We start from the raw sequence: 16,522 nt of genomic DNA, 5'->3' as shown, positions 1-16,522 counted from the left end.
CTCAGTTCAATTTTACTGTCACACTTTGACTTGACACACCATTATGAAAATAATTATTGACATAAGCATTTCATAAAATTATCCCTATTAAATAATATCATGAAAAATAATTTAAAAAATAAGTATTTAATATTGAAGGTAGAATATGAAAAAAAATTATTATCTTTTTTTTCATATGTCAAAAGTAACAATATAAATGAAAATTTATTTTAGGAATAAATGATAATCTAAAAGTGAACGGAGTAGTATAGTTAATGATTTGGAGTTCAAATCAATTAATAATTCAAATTCCAGAAAAGATTTATGAAGTGTATTTTGGAATTGCTTGGACGGCTGTCTAACAATGACAACTGGATAACACATGGGAATGTGGACATGTCCCACCCACCACGTGTCACTTCCTCCATCCTGGGCCTTAAAAGATCTAACTTTATCCCAAAATACATGTCGATGATCCCGGGTTTGATCCAATCAAGAATATCAAATTAAATTATTTAATATTTTGAAAGTTATAATTTATAAATATTTATATTAAAATAAAAAATTAATTAACAATTATATAATTCGACTTTTAAGGTGACATAATAAGAATTTGCTGGTGAATGAAACAAGTTTTTCAAAGAGAAGTATTGAAAATATTTTGAACTTGACGCAAATTATTATTATTTTTTTAAATAGTTGATAGTTTTAAAAATATTTTAATTATTTGACTAATTAAATTTAGATATATCCCGAATCTATCACATGACATAATAAGTGAGCTCAAACTCTTGTACAATCATGTGACTCTTGATAAACAGTCGGGAGATGTGTTAAAAACACTCATAAAGTTGACAAGAATTTTAGGGTGTATTTCAATCATACTACAAGATCGATGGTATATTTAAGCTCAACTAATCAAATAAGCATAACACATAAACATGATTCTTAACTTGGCGACAATTGACAATTATGACCTTTAACTTTGGGTGTGCACAAGTAGGCACTTAAAGTTGTATAAAATTGAGCAAATAGACACATACGTCCTACATGGCACCCTAGATGACAATTTTGTGTCCTACGTGTATTATGTCATGTAAGACATGTGTGTCTACTTGTTCAATTTTATACAAATCTAAGTGTCTACTTATGCACACTCAAAATTGAAAGGCATAGAGTCATATTTTATATTATGCCAATAAAAGATGTTTATAAGACTGTCAATAATTTAAGAACAAAAAGATCCATATCATACTTCCACTTTGGATTTATTGACTATCTGACCCCGCCATCCAAGCAACCTAAATTTTTGTGGTCAATCATAACATTGTTTTTTTTTCTAAGACTATGTGAACCTAAATTTTTCAAAATATGAACAGAGATGTACAATTCATCGTAATTTTAATAATTTTCTAACGATAAATTTATATTTATTTTCAAAGTCTTGGATTTTTTTGAATCAATTTATAGGATATTGAATTTGATTTCAATATCTTTAAATTCGTCTTTTTGAGTAAATAATGAAGAAGGATTTAGTAATATTATCTTGACATTTAATTTAATTCGTAATACAATAATGGAAAAATAGTGACTTTAATTTCTGTATTATTATATAAATTCTACTTTTAATCTATGTGTTATTTGACTGGCACATTTAGCCTTCAACGATTTGAAGTGTGCAGTTTTAGTCCTAGAAATTAATAAAACTTAACTGTTTAATAGAATGATTATTTTAAAATATATAAAGTAAAATAAATTAAAGGGTCGGTGATTTTAAATATTTGAAGAATTATGTGCATAACAAAATTTGAATTTAATAAAATTTAAACATATGAAAGTTGTTAGGACACCATTGATAGTCTTAAAGACCATGTTCATCCTTTCAAATGTAATCGTATTTGACCTTGATTAGTAACCATCGAAAGAGAGAGGAAGAACGAGCTGCTAATAAATAAAAAACAATGCAAACATAAAAGCAAATGAGATCAATTTATATATTGAAAATAATCATTCTAATGTATACTTTTAAAAAAACATAAAAAATATTAAGATAATTTCAAGTTATAACAAATCGAAAAACATACGAGATTAGGTGAACTATGATAAAAGATTTAACATATTATTGTAGGGGAAATAGTGATTTTAGTCTCTTTATTAGTGCATAATTTCAGTTTTAATTTCTGTGTTATTTGATTATGCACATTTAACCTTTAATCAGTTGAAGTGTGTGATTTTAATGAAGTTAATAAAACTTAACTACTTCGTATTTAATAGAATGATTATTTAAAAATATATAAAATAAAATAGAATAAAGAACTGGTGATTCTAAATGCTTCAAGAATTATATATATAAAATTAAAATTATAATGTTTGAATAAACTCTTCTAAGTTCTGAGTGAAGATTATTTTTCTCAAAAGTGTTACATCCTTTATAATTTTTTACTTCAGTTTGTAAGTGATAAAAAATAAAAGTATTTTATAAATATAATTTTTTGATTAATTACCAATTTTGCATGATGATGCTACCTTTTATTTCCCCACTAAGGGAAACGTAAAGGAGTTTTTGATTCCCTGGGTCCCACGAAAGGGGCTGTTAGAAAGGTTGTTGGCAATATGAGGCGACCAAGACATCAAAATTTGATCACCTGTAACGCACTACTACACTCGTCCGTTGCAACCTCCACTGGAAAAAAAAACTTAAAAGCTATCTCAATCTCACTTCTCTTATTTTATCCATCATTTAGGGCCTGCTTGGAAAGACATCCTGGTAATTAAATTTGGTGTAATTGGGTGTAATTACACTGTCTGTCCTATTTGGTTGAATAAATAATTACTTGATCAGCAAGTAATTAATGTAATTGGCAGGGGATAATTACACTCTCCAATTCACAGACATAGATTGTGAATTGCTGGTAATTACACGATGTACTTACCAGTTGATTACTTTTTAATTTCTTTTTTATTTTATTTATATTTACATTTTTATGTTTTATTTTTTTTTACTTCTATTATTTTAAGTTCTTTTTATTTTATTTTAAAAATATCTAATTTTTTATTATTATGTTTCATTTTCTTCTGATTCTCAATCTTACTTCATGTGATTCTATGCAATTTTTTCGTATTATTTATTTCTTTATGTCATGCTTATTTTCTCATTAGCATAATTTTATTAGTATTCTAATTTTTAAATTAAAATAGAATTTATTGTTAAGTAAGGTTATAGACTTACGTTTTTAAAAAAAAAAAAAAATTAAAAAATCCTATGTTGAAATTTGTGATAAGAGTATTATATTTAAACTTTTTTTTGAAATTGATAACTTATGTTATATTTCTAGTTTCATTTGTTTAAGTAATATTGAATTCACATTGCAAGTCATTTTTTAATTAGACTTGATAGATTATCTTTTTGTCAAACGTTTTAATAACTTATGACATTTTATTTATATATTAATATTTTTATCAAAATGCATTTCACGATGGTCGTAGAAACTTCATACTTTTAGTTTTTTATGATCAATTCAATTGAATATATTAATTTTAAAAAATATAAATCAATTAGTTTTTCATAATATTAGTTAAGAACATATGTTTAGTAATTAATATATTTTCAAAAAATAATATATATCTTAAATATTTAATTTAATATCATTTATAAAGTTTCTTATTTGTCTAGTATAAATTTTAAATAATTATTTTTTATTTTTAAAATTTAATATAATTTTATGATTGTAATTGCGCATCCAAACAAAATATGTGTAATTACACTGTGGCATCTAAATATGACACGTGTAATTACTGTGTAATTATATTGTGACAACCAAACAGGTCAGTGTAATTACTAGATTGATAATTACTGCCCTAGTAATTATACTAATTCCAATTACCAGGTGACTTTTCAAACAGACCCTTAAATTAACCGTTACTCCATTTTATCCTATCTCTCCTAAGTCCTAATATTAATACATCCATCGTAATATCTTTATCTTCACTACTTACATTTTTCCTGAACATATAAATTCTTACTCAGCCAACTCTAAGGCTCATATAATAGTTAACTAGGAACGTTTTACGGTTATATCTCGAGTTGTCACATTCAAATGAAAACCGACTTTAATGTTTCTTTTTATGAATTTTTAACATACAGTTAAATTCATTATTCACAAAATTCCAACTTGAATGTTCATGTGTATAAATCTTGATGAGGAACTTTCTCAAATAATCATTATAATAAATTTAATTATGCTCCACGGTTATAGTTTGTATATTTATGGGCTGTAGCTATAATTTAAGCTATCTCATTTGTATAATTTACGGATTTGTATAAATTCGCAGGTTTGTATAATTCGCGGCTTCATTTGTATAATTCAGTTATTTTTGTATAAACTCGAAATAACGAATTGATACAATTACAAACATCAGAAGTGTAAACAGTTATACAAATTATGAATTATACAAACGTGCAAATTATACAAAATTAAAAAACTGAGCAACCTAATTATAACTAAAAATAGGTCGCGAATTATAATTAAGACAAACTATAGCTATGTTAATTAATTAACTATTATATATTTATTTATACGCGTAATTTACTATTATATATTTTCATATACGCGTAATTTACTATTATATATTTTCATATACGCGTAATTTTCCCAATCTTGATTTGGTGAAATAAGAATGATTACGATCACATAATAAAAATGAATCGGAAGTTGAAGAGGAAACACTGATACAGCCGTTCCATCCATCCGACAAACTCCCGACCGCGGGGAATGGCTCCTCTGGGGGACACACACTCTATTCCCTGATCTGGCACATATGCTAATTCTCCCCATTAAACAATCACTGAATATTTCTAGAAACTATACCCTTCCAGACACTCACGGCGCAAGTTAGTCACTCCCCCATTAATATCATGCTTCATTTTTATATTACCCAAAATGCCCTCTTCTATACCCTCCATTCACTATAAAATCCCCATCGTTCACCTCCGTCAACTTTAGTCGCAAAATAAACTTACAAAACAACGTATATACAGACAAAATCACATAATACTCCACTCGCCGGAATCTTATTTTCACTGTCACCGGCCGTTATAACTTTTTTTTTTCCAGTTCGGAGGTCAAATAATTAAACTCCGATCTGAAGAAGTAGTTATTCTAACTGCTTCCATTTAATCTGAAAACGGGAAAAACCCCTGAACTGGGTAAGGTGGATTTCGTGATGGGATTTTGTATTTGTCCTTTGGAAACTCCTGCTAGATTACTGTGGAGTACTAGTTTCTTCCGCCACAAGCTTATGCTCTTCTAAAACTTTGTCAACTCTCTTTTTCATACACATCCCCTGCTAAAAAAAGAACTCTGTTCTGGAGTTTATTTTCTCTTTTCTGTTTCGCCGGAAACATATAAATAATCTTCTGTGGGTAAATAGGCGATCTTCCAGATCATTGAAAATATGGGATCTGGGCACATATTTTTCGACCCGTCGTCGTGTCACGGCAACATGCTGTTCCTTGGCAACGGAGATCCTGTTTTCCGAGGTATGGATTAATCATTTATTTTCCAAATAGTAGTATTACATTACTAGTATTGTTTTTCTCTTTCATGATAATTTTCTTGGTGACTGGAAGTCGTAATTTTTTTGAATAGAAGATGGAGGGTGTGTATTGTTTGAGCAATTTTTTGAATTGAAGATGGAGTGTGTATTATTTGAGCAATTTGAATTATGTAAATTTCATTATTCAAAATTACAACAAATAAAGTAAACACTAGTAAAAATTTTACCATCTTAATTATTCCGAATCATACAAAATGAAGCGAATGGGTTAACTTGTAGGGAAGGTAACATGCAATAGATGATTTATGATTTCCCGAGTATGAAGAGATTTCCCAAGGAGTATGAAGAGGATAAGAAATACATAGATCTTATACGTATTTATTTTGTAGAATAGAAAAGTTACTCCGGTAGATCATTGTAAACTATAGGCAAAACTTCCAATGAAGAGAATTTTGGTATAACGAACAGATGGATCAGATTGTGATGCCAAAATTCAATCCACTTAGGATATTATTTTTATAGATTGATTGTCTCTATGGTACAGTAAAAATAAAAATAAAATTGTAGCAACCTCTTTGCATGTAAGTTCTAAGGCTGGCCTTTTGTATCTATTCTGTTTTGACGCTTAACTTGTATTAATACAGGACCAAGATCGACAATGATGAAGATGGAGGACTCCTCGAAGAGGCGACCCTTCTTTAGCTCACCGGAGGATCTATATGACGAGGAATACTACGATGAGCAGTCACCGGAGAAGAAGCGCCGTCTCACTCCTGAGCAGGTTAGCATCCTTCTCTTTCTTTATCTAGACGAAATATAATTAAGTCATTCGAAATACATTTTCTTTAATAGTTCGACGGAGTAGTTATACAATTCAACATACTGCAACATATATCTAATATATATATATATATATATCTTGCTAGCTATCAAGCCAGTTAAATTATCTTGGTTCAAATCTCACCGAAAAAATAAATAAAATTGGCCACCAGATGTGAAACGATTTGTTTAGTCAATTATAATTAAGTAATTAAAGAATATTCTCTCTAAAGTGTTTCTGTTTTTAATTGTAATGGAACATATTCACCACTATAGCATCAAATTCTTCACAATATTGTGTCTATGATTATTCGAGACCTTTAAACCTTGAAAAGAAGAGAATTTCTTTTTATCAACGAGCGTTTTCTTTAAGCAAAATTTTTATAATTTTGTGGATTCCGATTACTTGCTGAGCAATAAGTGCATGTCTTGCGTTGTTGGGTACGTAAATGAAGGTGCACTTGTTGGAGAAGAGCTTTGAGACAGAGAACAAGCTGGAGCCCGAACGCAAGACCCAGCTGGCCAAAAAGCTGGGGCTGCAGCCCAGGCAGGTGGCTGTGTGGTTCCAAAACCGCCGTGCCCGGTGGAAGACCAAGCAGCTCGAGAGGGATTATGATCAGCTCAAATCCTCTTATGACTCTCTTCTCTCTGATTTTGACTCCATTCGCAAAGATAACGATAAGCTCAAATCTGAGGTATTACCATATAGTAGTCTTGATCATTTTATTTGTACTTTGTACCAACCTCTTAAGATCGGTTTTTTAGGTCGATTTTTGACATTTTTATTAGTAGTATGTCTTAAGGCCGTAGCTTGCAATACTCCATAAGGAAGAATTACCAAATCATGGATAACACCTGACTTTTGCAACAATTTGATCAATGATTATGTCGTAGTTCTCTTGAATATAATCCTGATAAAAAGTCGCCTTTAACATTAGAGAGTCGGTTACAATGACGATATTATATGTATAGAATAATATGATGCCTTATTGAATAAAACTAGCTAGGAGAGTCTATGATAACTTGTAGTATATAGTAGAAAATATTAAGACATGTTTGTTGACGAAATTTGTCGGCGAAGTTGGTAATTGGTAGAAATTTTAATCTGACTTTAATTTGAGGTCATATTCTGTGTAACACCTGGCAATCAATATTAGTAGTGGGGAACCTCACATACAATATTCTTCCTCACCTACAATAGAAAATTATATCTGTCAATGTCCTTCCGAGTCATCTTGCATCAAGTCAAATAAATAAAGTAGCATCTGTTCTAACCCCCCACTTTCAATGTTTTTTCTATTACTTGGATTTCAATTAAAAATGCGAATATACTTTTGATATATTGGGAAAACTTGCCTTTAAAATATGCGTAGTGATGAAGACCTTACTATATAGATAGTGGATGTGTCACTATCAGTTACACTACTGTTATTTGATTGTATACTAACTTTTAATTTATTCTTTTGCTTTTATTTTGCACCTTCGTTTTTAAAAACTGATGTAATAATAGAGTTAAGTTCTTTGAATTAACAACATATTTTTATTTTTTTTTACAATATTACGCTTAGTTGATTTATAACAATAGGCAACTCTTCATAATACGTCAAGAGTTAGTGTATATGGTAAGACATGCATCTATATGACCCATCAAATCAAATTTTATATACAGTTTATCATAACTTATTGTACAGTAGGTAAACCTGACTTGGCTTGTGTTTGAGGTTTACTAATCCCACTATTTATAAACGCTACTACATGTGATTTATCTTTTTAGCTGACATGATAGTGTACAAGTTCTTATATATATATTGTATCGATATGTAGAAGCTAATGAAACTATTTTGTTAATTGGTAAAAAATGCAGGTTGTTTCATTGATGGAAAAGTTGCAGGGGAAAGTGGTTGGAGGAGCAGGGGTAAGTGAAAAATCTGATGTCTTGGAGGTAGATGCTATGACAGCGACCCTTCAAGTGAAGGTGAAGGCTGAGGACCGGTTGAGCAGTGGCAGTGGTGGGAGCGCGGTGGTAGATGAGCATAGTCCACAGCTGGTGGACAGTGGGGACTCATATTTTCACACTGATCATGAGGAGTATCCAGGGCCTGGAGGATGCAATGTTCCTCCACCCATGGATGGTTTACAATCAGAGGAAGATGATGGTAGTGATGATGGCAGTTGCCATGGCTACTTCTCTAACGTCTTTGTGACAGAGGAGCAGCACCATGAAGAAGGAGAAGAGCCTATTGGATGGTTCTGGTCTTAATTGAATTTTAGAATATTGTATTACAGTTTTTCTTATCTACGCCCGCGCTTTGTATGATGAAATAAGTGTTGTAATTCGAACTTCCAATTTAAACATCTATAAGTATGCTTTTGCATCTTTTATTCTCCTGATTCTTGATGTTTCTTCATATATTTCACATCTAGTATTTAAATAAACTACATGTTCCAATTACGTGCTTGATCGATACAAGAGGAGTTCATATACTAGCTAGTAATTGATGTGTAAGGATTACATGTCTAACGTTAGGATTCAAGGGTAGAATATAGTACAATGTTTCGATCAGTGACGGAGCTGTAGCCCACATACGGGTTCAACAAAACTCAATAGATTTTATTCAAATAATGAATTTGTTTTGATGAGTTTCTGAAATATGTACAAAAATATATATATTTAGAATCTACTAATCGAGGGCAAATATAAAAAACAGAGATCACTGTTTCGTCAATTACTGCTTTGTATATAGAATCAGCACTTCCATGTTACCTACAGCTGCTATCTAAATCAATGTTTTGCTATAATACTATAGTCTCATTAAATAACTATTCTCTCCGTTTCAATTTATTTGTCTCGTTTTGACTTGACACAAATTTTTTAAAAATAAACAAGACTTTTAAATTCTGTGTTTTCTAAACTAAAGATAGCGAATGTATATGTCTTTTCTAATTTTATAGTCTTAAAAATGTCATACAAAAAACTGAAATTAGAAATTGTCATAAAAAGACGTTCTATTGAAATAAATTGAAAGAGATGGACACTATTGAAATATGGGTACAGCAGAAGCACAAAATAGACCTTATAGCCCATATCATTTTGTTTTTCCTTAATGAACCACAGTAGATCCACTCCGCCTCTGCCCCATTGTCGTTGGAATGAAACTTCATTTACGTACTTGTTGAAGAGCCAATTGAGTAAATAAATATATGTGTTCTTTTTATCGAGTTAAATTTTTAGATGAAATAATCACTATTTTCGACAACACTAACATCTAAGGCTCTTAAAAGAGTAAGTAGGCGTTTGGCCATGCGATATCTTATCACGATATGGTATCGTGAGATGGAATCAGCATTTGGACATGCGATTTTACGCTGATTCCATCTCATGATTCCATATCATGAGCTGTGATTCCATATTCTCCAAAAACCATGATATGGTAATTTCATATCATGATTTGAGATATTTTAATACAAAAATTGATTCACGAGTTTATATTTTGTTAAAACAACCCTACATTTATATCTACTAACCATTTATTTCATATGTAAATAAAACTTATAATCACATCATTACTTTTTAAAATTCATTATTCTCACCGACATAAAATTTATTATCACTTTAACTCACACCAACCGATTGTTAAAGTGATGAAATATTTATGATCTATGAGCATGAAAATATAGTTGCGGATGATATTGACCAACAAATGGATCAAAGTAACAATGTTGGTTCGTATTTTCGGTCACATGATCGAGAAATGCAAGTTCAACGTGAGGAAATTGTCCGTACTATGTGGGAGGATTATATTAAAGACTAGTACACTACAATTTATGTTCATTTTTTTTTATTAAATTAAAGTTGGATGAAACGATTACTTAAGTGGAGAACAAATAACTTTGTAATAATTTATTAAGCAATTTTATAAATTTTTGTTTATTTGATAAGATTGAATAAACAATTGGGGCTATTTTAATAGTTTTACAACTTAAGAGATTTTTATGTTTATGGGTAAATATACAACACAAAAATTTTATATCGCATGTCCAAACAAAACTTCAATTTCATCCCATGATTCCATATCATGATACCATATCATGATATTATATCGCATGGCCAAACGGCCCTTAATACAATTTGTGTTGTGACATTGAAGAATATCCCTATCTTTTTTCAAGGACACAATGTCCTAAAACAAAAGAACAAAACTGATCTCAACTATTGCAGTGTCCATGTGCAACGCTAATATATACTGTGTGTACAATGTGCGTACTACCTATATAGTATAGACTAGACATGGAATAGTCAATAGAGTTTGTGCTTTCTTGGCTTAATTTGATAAGTGACCAACTCAATGCACCATTTGCTGCCAGTCGCCAGTGAGGCATCCCATGTGCTGACTCACATTTTTTGCTCAAATCATCATATATATTATAAGGAAAAAAGATCAGATGGGATGGGTCATCATTCATGTCCAATATGGCTGTAAGGTTGTGAACAGACACATCTTTAATATGATGTCATTTGTATTATCGATTTAAAATTAATAAGCCAACAAGCTATAATAGCTGAAGTTTTGAATCAAAAGGTGTGACGTACACAATTTACCATGATGCAAGCATTAGTAGCTACTTTCACGAACGGCTTGAAGATCACACAAAAATGAATTTATAATTGCTCCAAAACTTTTAACTACTTAGGTATTTACAACAAAATTATTGACTAGAGCAATTATTATCTAATGTCAGGTGATAAAGTCTCCAACTTATAAAGTTCAACACAAGGGAAATCATCAAATGTACAGCACCAAATTAGTTGAATCATTATTATTAAAAAATCAATACATAGTTTGCAAATAACAATGGTCTTTAAAGCAACAGTAGAAATTGACTCAATCTCATTCAACATTAAAAAAAGAGTACATATATATTAGTTTGTGGATCTCAACAATCAAGTTCAGAAATATGATAATTTTATTAATAATGTGCCAAATTTTGATTCCCTACTTGTAACGGTTGTCTTATTTATTACTTTTAAATCATTTGCTAAGTATATAATTAACATTTGTGGATCAGGAAAAAAATAGTACAAGTAGTAATGTCGTATATAATTTATATATTATACTCCGTTATAACATCAGAAAATAAAAATAGATAATTATCATTTGTGGATCTCAACTATCAAGATTATGCCGTTGAAGTACACAAACCCAAAAGAAAAAATATAATTTTGGCAGTCCGGCCAATTATTGATTCCTTACTATATTTAACGGTTATCATGTAATCACTTTAGTTTATTTTTGGTAGTGATTGACAAGATCTTTTAGTTCTTTCACAATTCAAATTCGAATTGTAAATGATATGCGCGTATTATTGTCTAATTAAAGTCTTTCCTATTTTTGGTTAAACACATTAACAACTACGTAATTAATTAGCGGAGAAACAGTCCTTACTCAAATGATGTGGCACCAAATTCAAAAATTGCTTTTCTTCTGTTGAAAGGTCAGTTCAAAATGAAGTCTCAACTTTCATAAGCAGGGGGATTATTTTACCATCGTTTTAATTCAAAAAATTATCTCAAAAATTGTTATTTTAAGAAATTAAAAATTGAAAAATATTTTTAACTATACTCTTTAATATTGAAGAAGTATGCATAATATTTAATTACGTGACAATTAACAGTTGAAAATATCACACTTGGAAGCTGATTTTTTAATTTTTCTTTTCTCTTCTGCGCGTAAAATCGAGTGTATTCATGCACTTAGTCCGATTTATTTCTCTTTTTAATGGGTATAAAAAGAGTTAAAACACAATTAGAATGAAGCAAAATAAGTATGAGTGTCGGTAATTTTGACAAGACGTAGGGGTAATTTCGCCAACGTGAAAATCGCGAATTTATGTCCTTGGACTCCCTCTGCTCCGCGGTCACATGTACATATCCCGTGCTGCCGGCCCAATTTTGGTGTCAAATAGCGCCGTCTCATTCTACTGTTCTCGCCGGTTACAAATATCTCTTTCTACTCTCTCTGTCTATTACTCTTCACTCACTATACACATCAAATCCTCCATTGTTTAGTAGGTTAAAATCTGCTTGTCTCTGAAGAGGAGAGTTCAAAATCATTTCGATTTGCTGCTTTACCCGATCATTTCACCGCATTTTTCTGGTATGCTCAATCTTCGCTTACTCTGTTTATTTATTAGTTTAGTATTGTACATTCGAATTACTAAAACCCCTAAACATTGCATTTTTTGTAAATCGCTGATGGAGTAATCCAATTGTATAGGTTTGTTGATTGTATTTGCTTAGAAGTTGCTAACTACGATCTGCGGTTGTTCTTCTCTCTGAGATCTTGGCTATTCTACTTTAATACGTTTTGGATTGTTTTATCTTGTAGTTAGTGCTTGTTGGAGTTGATTGTTCTGATCCTGTAGTGTAGATGCGATTTCTTTGCCGTGACTATTATTATTACTAGGAAATTTTCCGTTAGTGATTATTTAAAAAGAATTTAATGGAGTTTGACGTATCTAATCATTGTTTGAATAGTGATTCAAAGTGCTTTGTTGCTAACTTGGATGGACAAAAATGAGCTAACTATGTCATTTGGCCTTAACTTAGGGTTTCGCTCTAGGTTAAAGTGTTAGTTGCCTTCTTCTTGTAAGGTTTTTTCAGCATGATTTGAGTAAGAAGTTGCGTGATTTGTACATTGGCAACATCTATTCTACTTAATTTACTGGCTGAATGATTTTCACACCCAATGCCACCAATTCAAAGTGAAGTAATGTTGTCAAACCTTCAATGTTAAAGTTCATCAAATAAGAAATTCGACTGTTCATTCAGAAGCATTAGATCATTATGTTACTTGTTCTTTTTTTCCTTCACAAAGACATGAGATTACTGTGTGCTCTTTCCATTTCTCCAGCTAATGCTACATCATTTACTTGATAATGTGAGTCCCCATAGTTAATTTGCGGAATATTGTCTTTTCTTTTTCTTTCTTTTTTTTATTGATGATTGTGGTGTCATGCCAGCTTAGGTACCTTGACTAGTCCACTAGGTAACCTTCTACACTAAAGCAAATCAGCTCATTCCAGGTGTTATAGCTGCTAGTTTGAACCTGGAATCTTCAGGTTGATACTTCTATGCCTAAACTATTCAACTATCTCCTCAGGACAACGTAGATGGGTTTTTATTTCAACTTCAAATCTTGAATAGAAGCCTTAATAGCTGTATTGTCACTAGGATATTGTTCCACTATGAAAATTTACAATTCTCAGTTAAGCCTTGTGAGATTGAGAATATCCATCTATTGTAAACAAAAATTTCAATAGAAGAACAAATTCTTGATATGCCAAATTAGTGAAGAGACCTTGGAAGAAAAAGAAATAAGTTACTTGAATGACCACAAATATGAGAAAGCATTGTTGAGGTCCAAAAGTTAGTTCTAAAATAGTATCTGTTTATTATGTTGCTTTATCCTCTTCTCCGGAGTTCACATATCTGTTTATTATGTTGCTTTCTCCTCTTCTCCAGAGTTCACATATCTGTTTATTATTTTGCTTTCTCCTCTTCTCCGGAGTTCACATATCTGTTTATTATGATAATTTCTCCTCTTCTGTTCCATGAGAAATGATTTCTTAAGTGCATTGCTGATGTGGCTCTTAATAACCCTTTACACTGCTGGTATTTCAGAATCTACTCCATATATGATGTCTGAGGAAGCTGCTAGAGATCTCATTGCACTACCTGAAGCTGGGATGAACAATGAGATCCCCAGTAATGGGGGTGTTCTGGTGATAGGGGTTGAGAGCGTTGATATAAATTCAAAAGATAAGGAAAGAGAAAAGCCTGCCTTACTGGTTGGACCTTGCCTTAATGGAGACGGTAAGGTGAATACTGGGGCAGAGGTGGGAAATTCAGAGGTGGAATACATAGAATCTGAGAATTTGAATGATGTAGAAGATGTTGACACAAGTCTTAAGGTAATGATTCCTGATATGGTTTGATGTTTCATTGTAGTATTTTGCATCTCTGTTTGCGTTCTTTATATTGGTTACAAAAGTCTCTTTTCAATGTCTTTGCCTCTCCTTTTTCATTTGTAGACACTGTTGACTGGGCTAGAATCCAAGGACTGGGTTTTAGTGTGTGAGGCACTCAATGAAGTTCGGCGTCTGTCCCTATTTCACAAAGAAGCAATGGTTGATATGTTGTAAGTCTTTGTCACCTAGGATATAACCTGAAAGATGTTTGATCATGATGTTCTAGCTGGTTAGACATATCTTTTTGAATGCTCTCCTTTTGTTCTGTCTGGTCTTACTTATGTTTACTACTTAAAATGAGTAGGGGAAATGTGATCTCCCTTGTTGTGAAATCTTTGAAAAATCCGAGAAGTGCTGTTTGTAAGACTGCTATTATGGCATCAGCTGACATTTTCAAAGCATACTGTGACAGCATAGTTGACTTGATGGATCCACTGGTAACTTTTCTCTTTTGTGACTTGTGAATGCCTTGGCAATATATTTTCTCATAATTTACCTTGTCCTTATGCTCATTACGTGACTGTTTCCTTGCTTAGCTTGTACAACTTCTTCTGAAATCTTCACAAGACAAGCGATTTGTATGCGAGGCAGCTGAGAAAGCTCTAATAGCCATGACAACATGGGTTTCTCCATCACTGTTGTTACCAAAGTTGCAACCAAATCTGAAACACAGAAATCCTCGAATTCGAGCAAAAGCTTCAAGCTGCTTTTCTCGAAGTGTACCACGTCTGGTGAGAGTTATAAGTTCTAAAATCTCTTCCTTTTGCACCCTGACCTGTGAATTTTAGTTATCACTATTTTCATTCCTACAATTTTTTCCTGCAATTCATTGTTAACCCAGTTTGTTTGCTATTTGCTGACTAAGATCTTTTCCCTTGGCTATGTTTTATTGACAATATCTTGATACAAAACTCAGCTCAAGGAGGAAACACTTCTTGAGAGTGTTTTACTAATTACTTTACCGGTTAAGGGAATGACTAGGTAATAATTTGTTAAGATCTTTCCCTTGGCTATGTTTTATTGACAATGTCTTGATACTAAACTCCACCCTAGTAGGAAACCCTTCTTGAGAGTGTTTTAAGAATTATTTTTCTGGTTAAGGAAATGACTAGGTAACAATTTGTCAGTCATTTGAGTATATTAGGAACTTTTACATGGTTTCTCCAATACGTTTTGTTCACAATGCTATAGCTAGCCAATTTCATTAGTCAATCCCCTTGTGGTGGTTAGTTTATTATTCAGCGGTATATATTTGTTCTTGTTGAATGAAAACAAGAAAGATTACATCTTAGTGGACCCTCAGCACGGGAAACATTTTCTTACATTCGTGCCTTTTCATGTATGATCATATCACTGAAATGTGAAAGAGGAATAAACTTCATCTTGCTCTTAGTTTTTGTTTTCTTAGGTGTTTGCCTAATTTCCTTTTTACTACTAAATCTGGTCTTTACTAACAGAGTTGCTTGTTTTACAGGGAGTAGAGGGAATCAAAGCATATGGAATTGAGAACTTGATCCGAATAGCTGCATCCCAGCTCAGTGACCAGCTTCCTGAGTCAAGGGAGGCTGCTCGTACACTGTTGTTAGAACTGCAAAATATCTACGAAAAAACACTCAATGTTACCCCCCCACCAGTAGTGAGTGAAGACCCAGAAACAATTTCCGTGAGTGGAGACCCAGAAACAATTTCCTGGGAGCATTTCTGTCAATCAAAGCTCTCGCCTTTGAGTGCTCAAGCAGTTCTTCGTGTAACCAATCTCACTAGGGAGGGTATAGTTTTAGCTTCATAGTATTTGTGCAAGCAACGAGCTATAGTTCACCATTGTCCTTCCCCATTTTTTGGTTTGGTTTCTTATACCTGTATATACCATGAAAGGTTTGAGGTGTTTGCGAGGCAGTTAGACCATTTATAGAACTATAGTTCTATAGTGTCTTGAAATATGGTTTAGATTACGTTTGCATTATACTTAAAGTAATTCATGAATGCTTGCTTTGCATTGCAGTATACATGTAATTGTGCTCGTTCATTTTTCCCATGGTATGCTAATGATTGAAAAGTAAATTCCATTATTGTGAAGTCAAGAGAAGTTGTTCATAATGGCATTGTTTGCCATGTTATGTTAGTTTTGGAGTTGCTTTCT

At 31.9% G+C, this 16,522-nt stretch overlaps 2 protein-coding genes across 2 annotated transcripts; both read left to right on the top strand.

Moving 5' to 3' along the window:
* The first annotated feature begins 4,985 nt into the window (after window positions 1-4,985).
* On the top strand, window positions 4,986-8,747 carry LOC125847821 (homeobox-leucine zipper protein HAT5). The gene is made up of 4 exons (XM_049527525.1): window positions 4,986-5,518; window positions 6,180-6,316; window positions 6,810-7,049; window positions 8,219-8,747. Exons 1-4 carry the CDS (start codon window positions 5,434-5,436, stop codon window positions 8,612-8,614), a joined length of 858 nt encoding a protein of 285 aa, XP_049383482.1. The 5' UTR covers window positions 4,986-5,433; the 3' UTR covers window positions 8,615-8,747.
* Window positions 8,748-12,266: 3,519 nt separating this feature from the next.
* On the top strand, window positions 12,267-16,458 carry LOC125849002 (uncharacterized). The gene is made up of 6 exons (XM_049528977.1): window positions 12,267-12,509; window positions 14,036-14,325; window positions 14,446-14,552; window positions 14,687-14,819; window positions 14,919-15,113; window positions 15,857-16,458. The coding sequence occupies exons 2-6, from the start codon at window positions 14,050-14,052 to the stop codon at window positions 16,169-16,171; spliced, it is 1,026 nt and encodes a 341-aa protein (XP_049384934.1). The 5' UTR covers window positions 12,267-12,509; window positions 14,036-14,049; the 3' UTR covers window positions 16,172-16,458.
* Window positions 16,459-16,522: the final 64 nt, after the last annotated feature.

The sequence above is a fragment of the Solanum stenotomum genome, chromosome 12 (assembly GCF_019186545.1).
Source record: "Solanum stenotomum isolate F172 chromosome 12, ASM1918654v1, whole genome shotgun sequence".
NCBI classification, from domain to species: Eukaryota; Viridiplantae; Streptophyta; class Magnoliopsida; order Solanales; family Solanaceae; genus Solanum; species Solanum stenotomum.
This window is presented reverse-complemented; position numbering and strand designations above follow the sequence as displayed.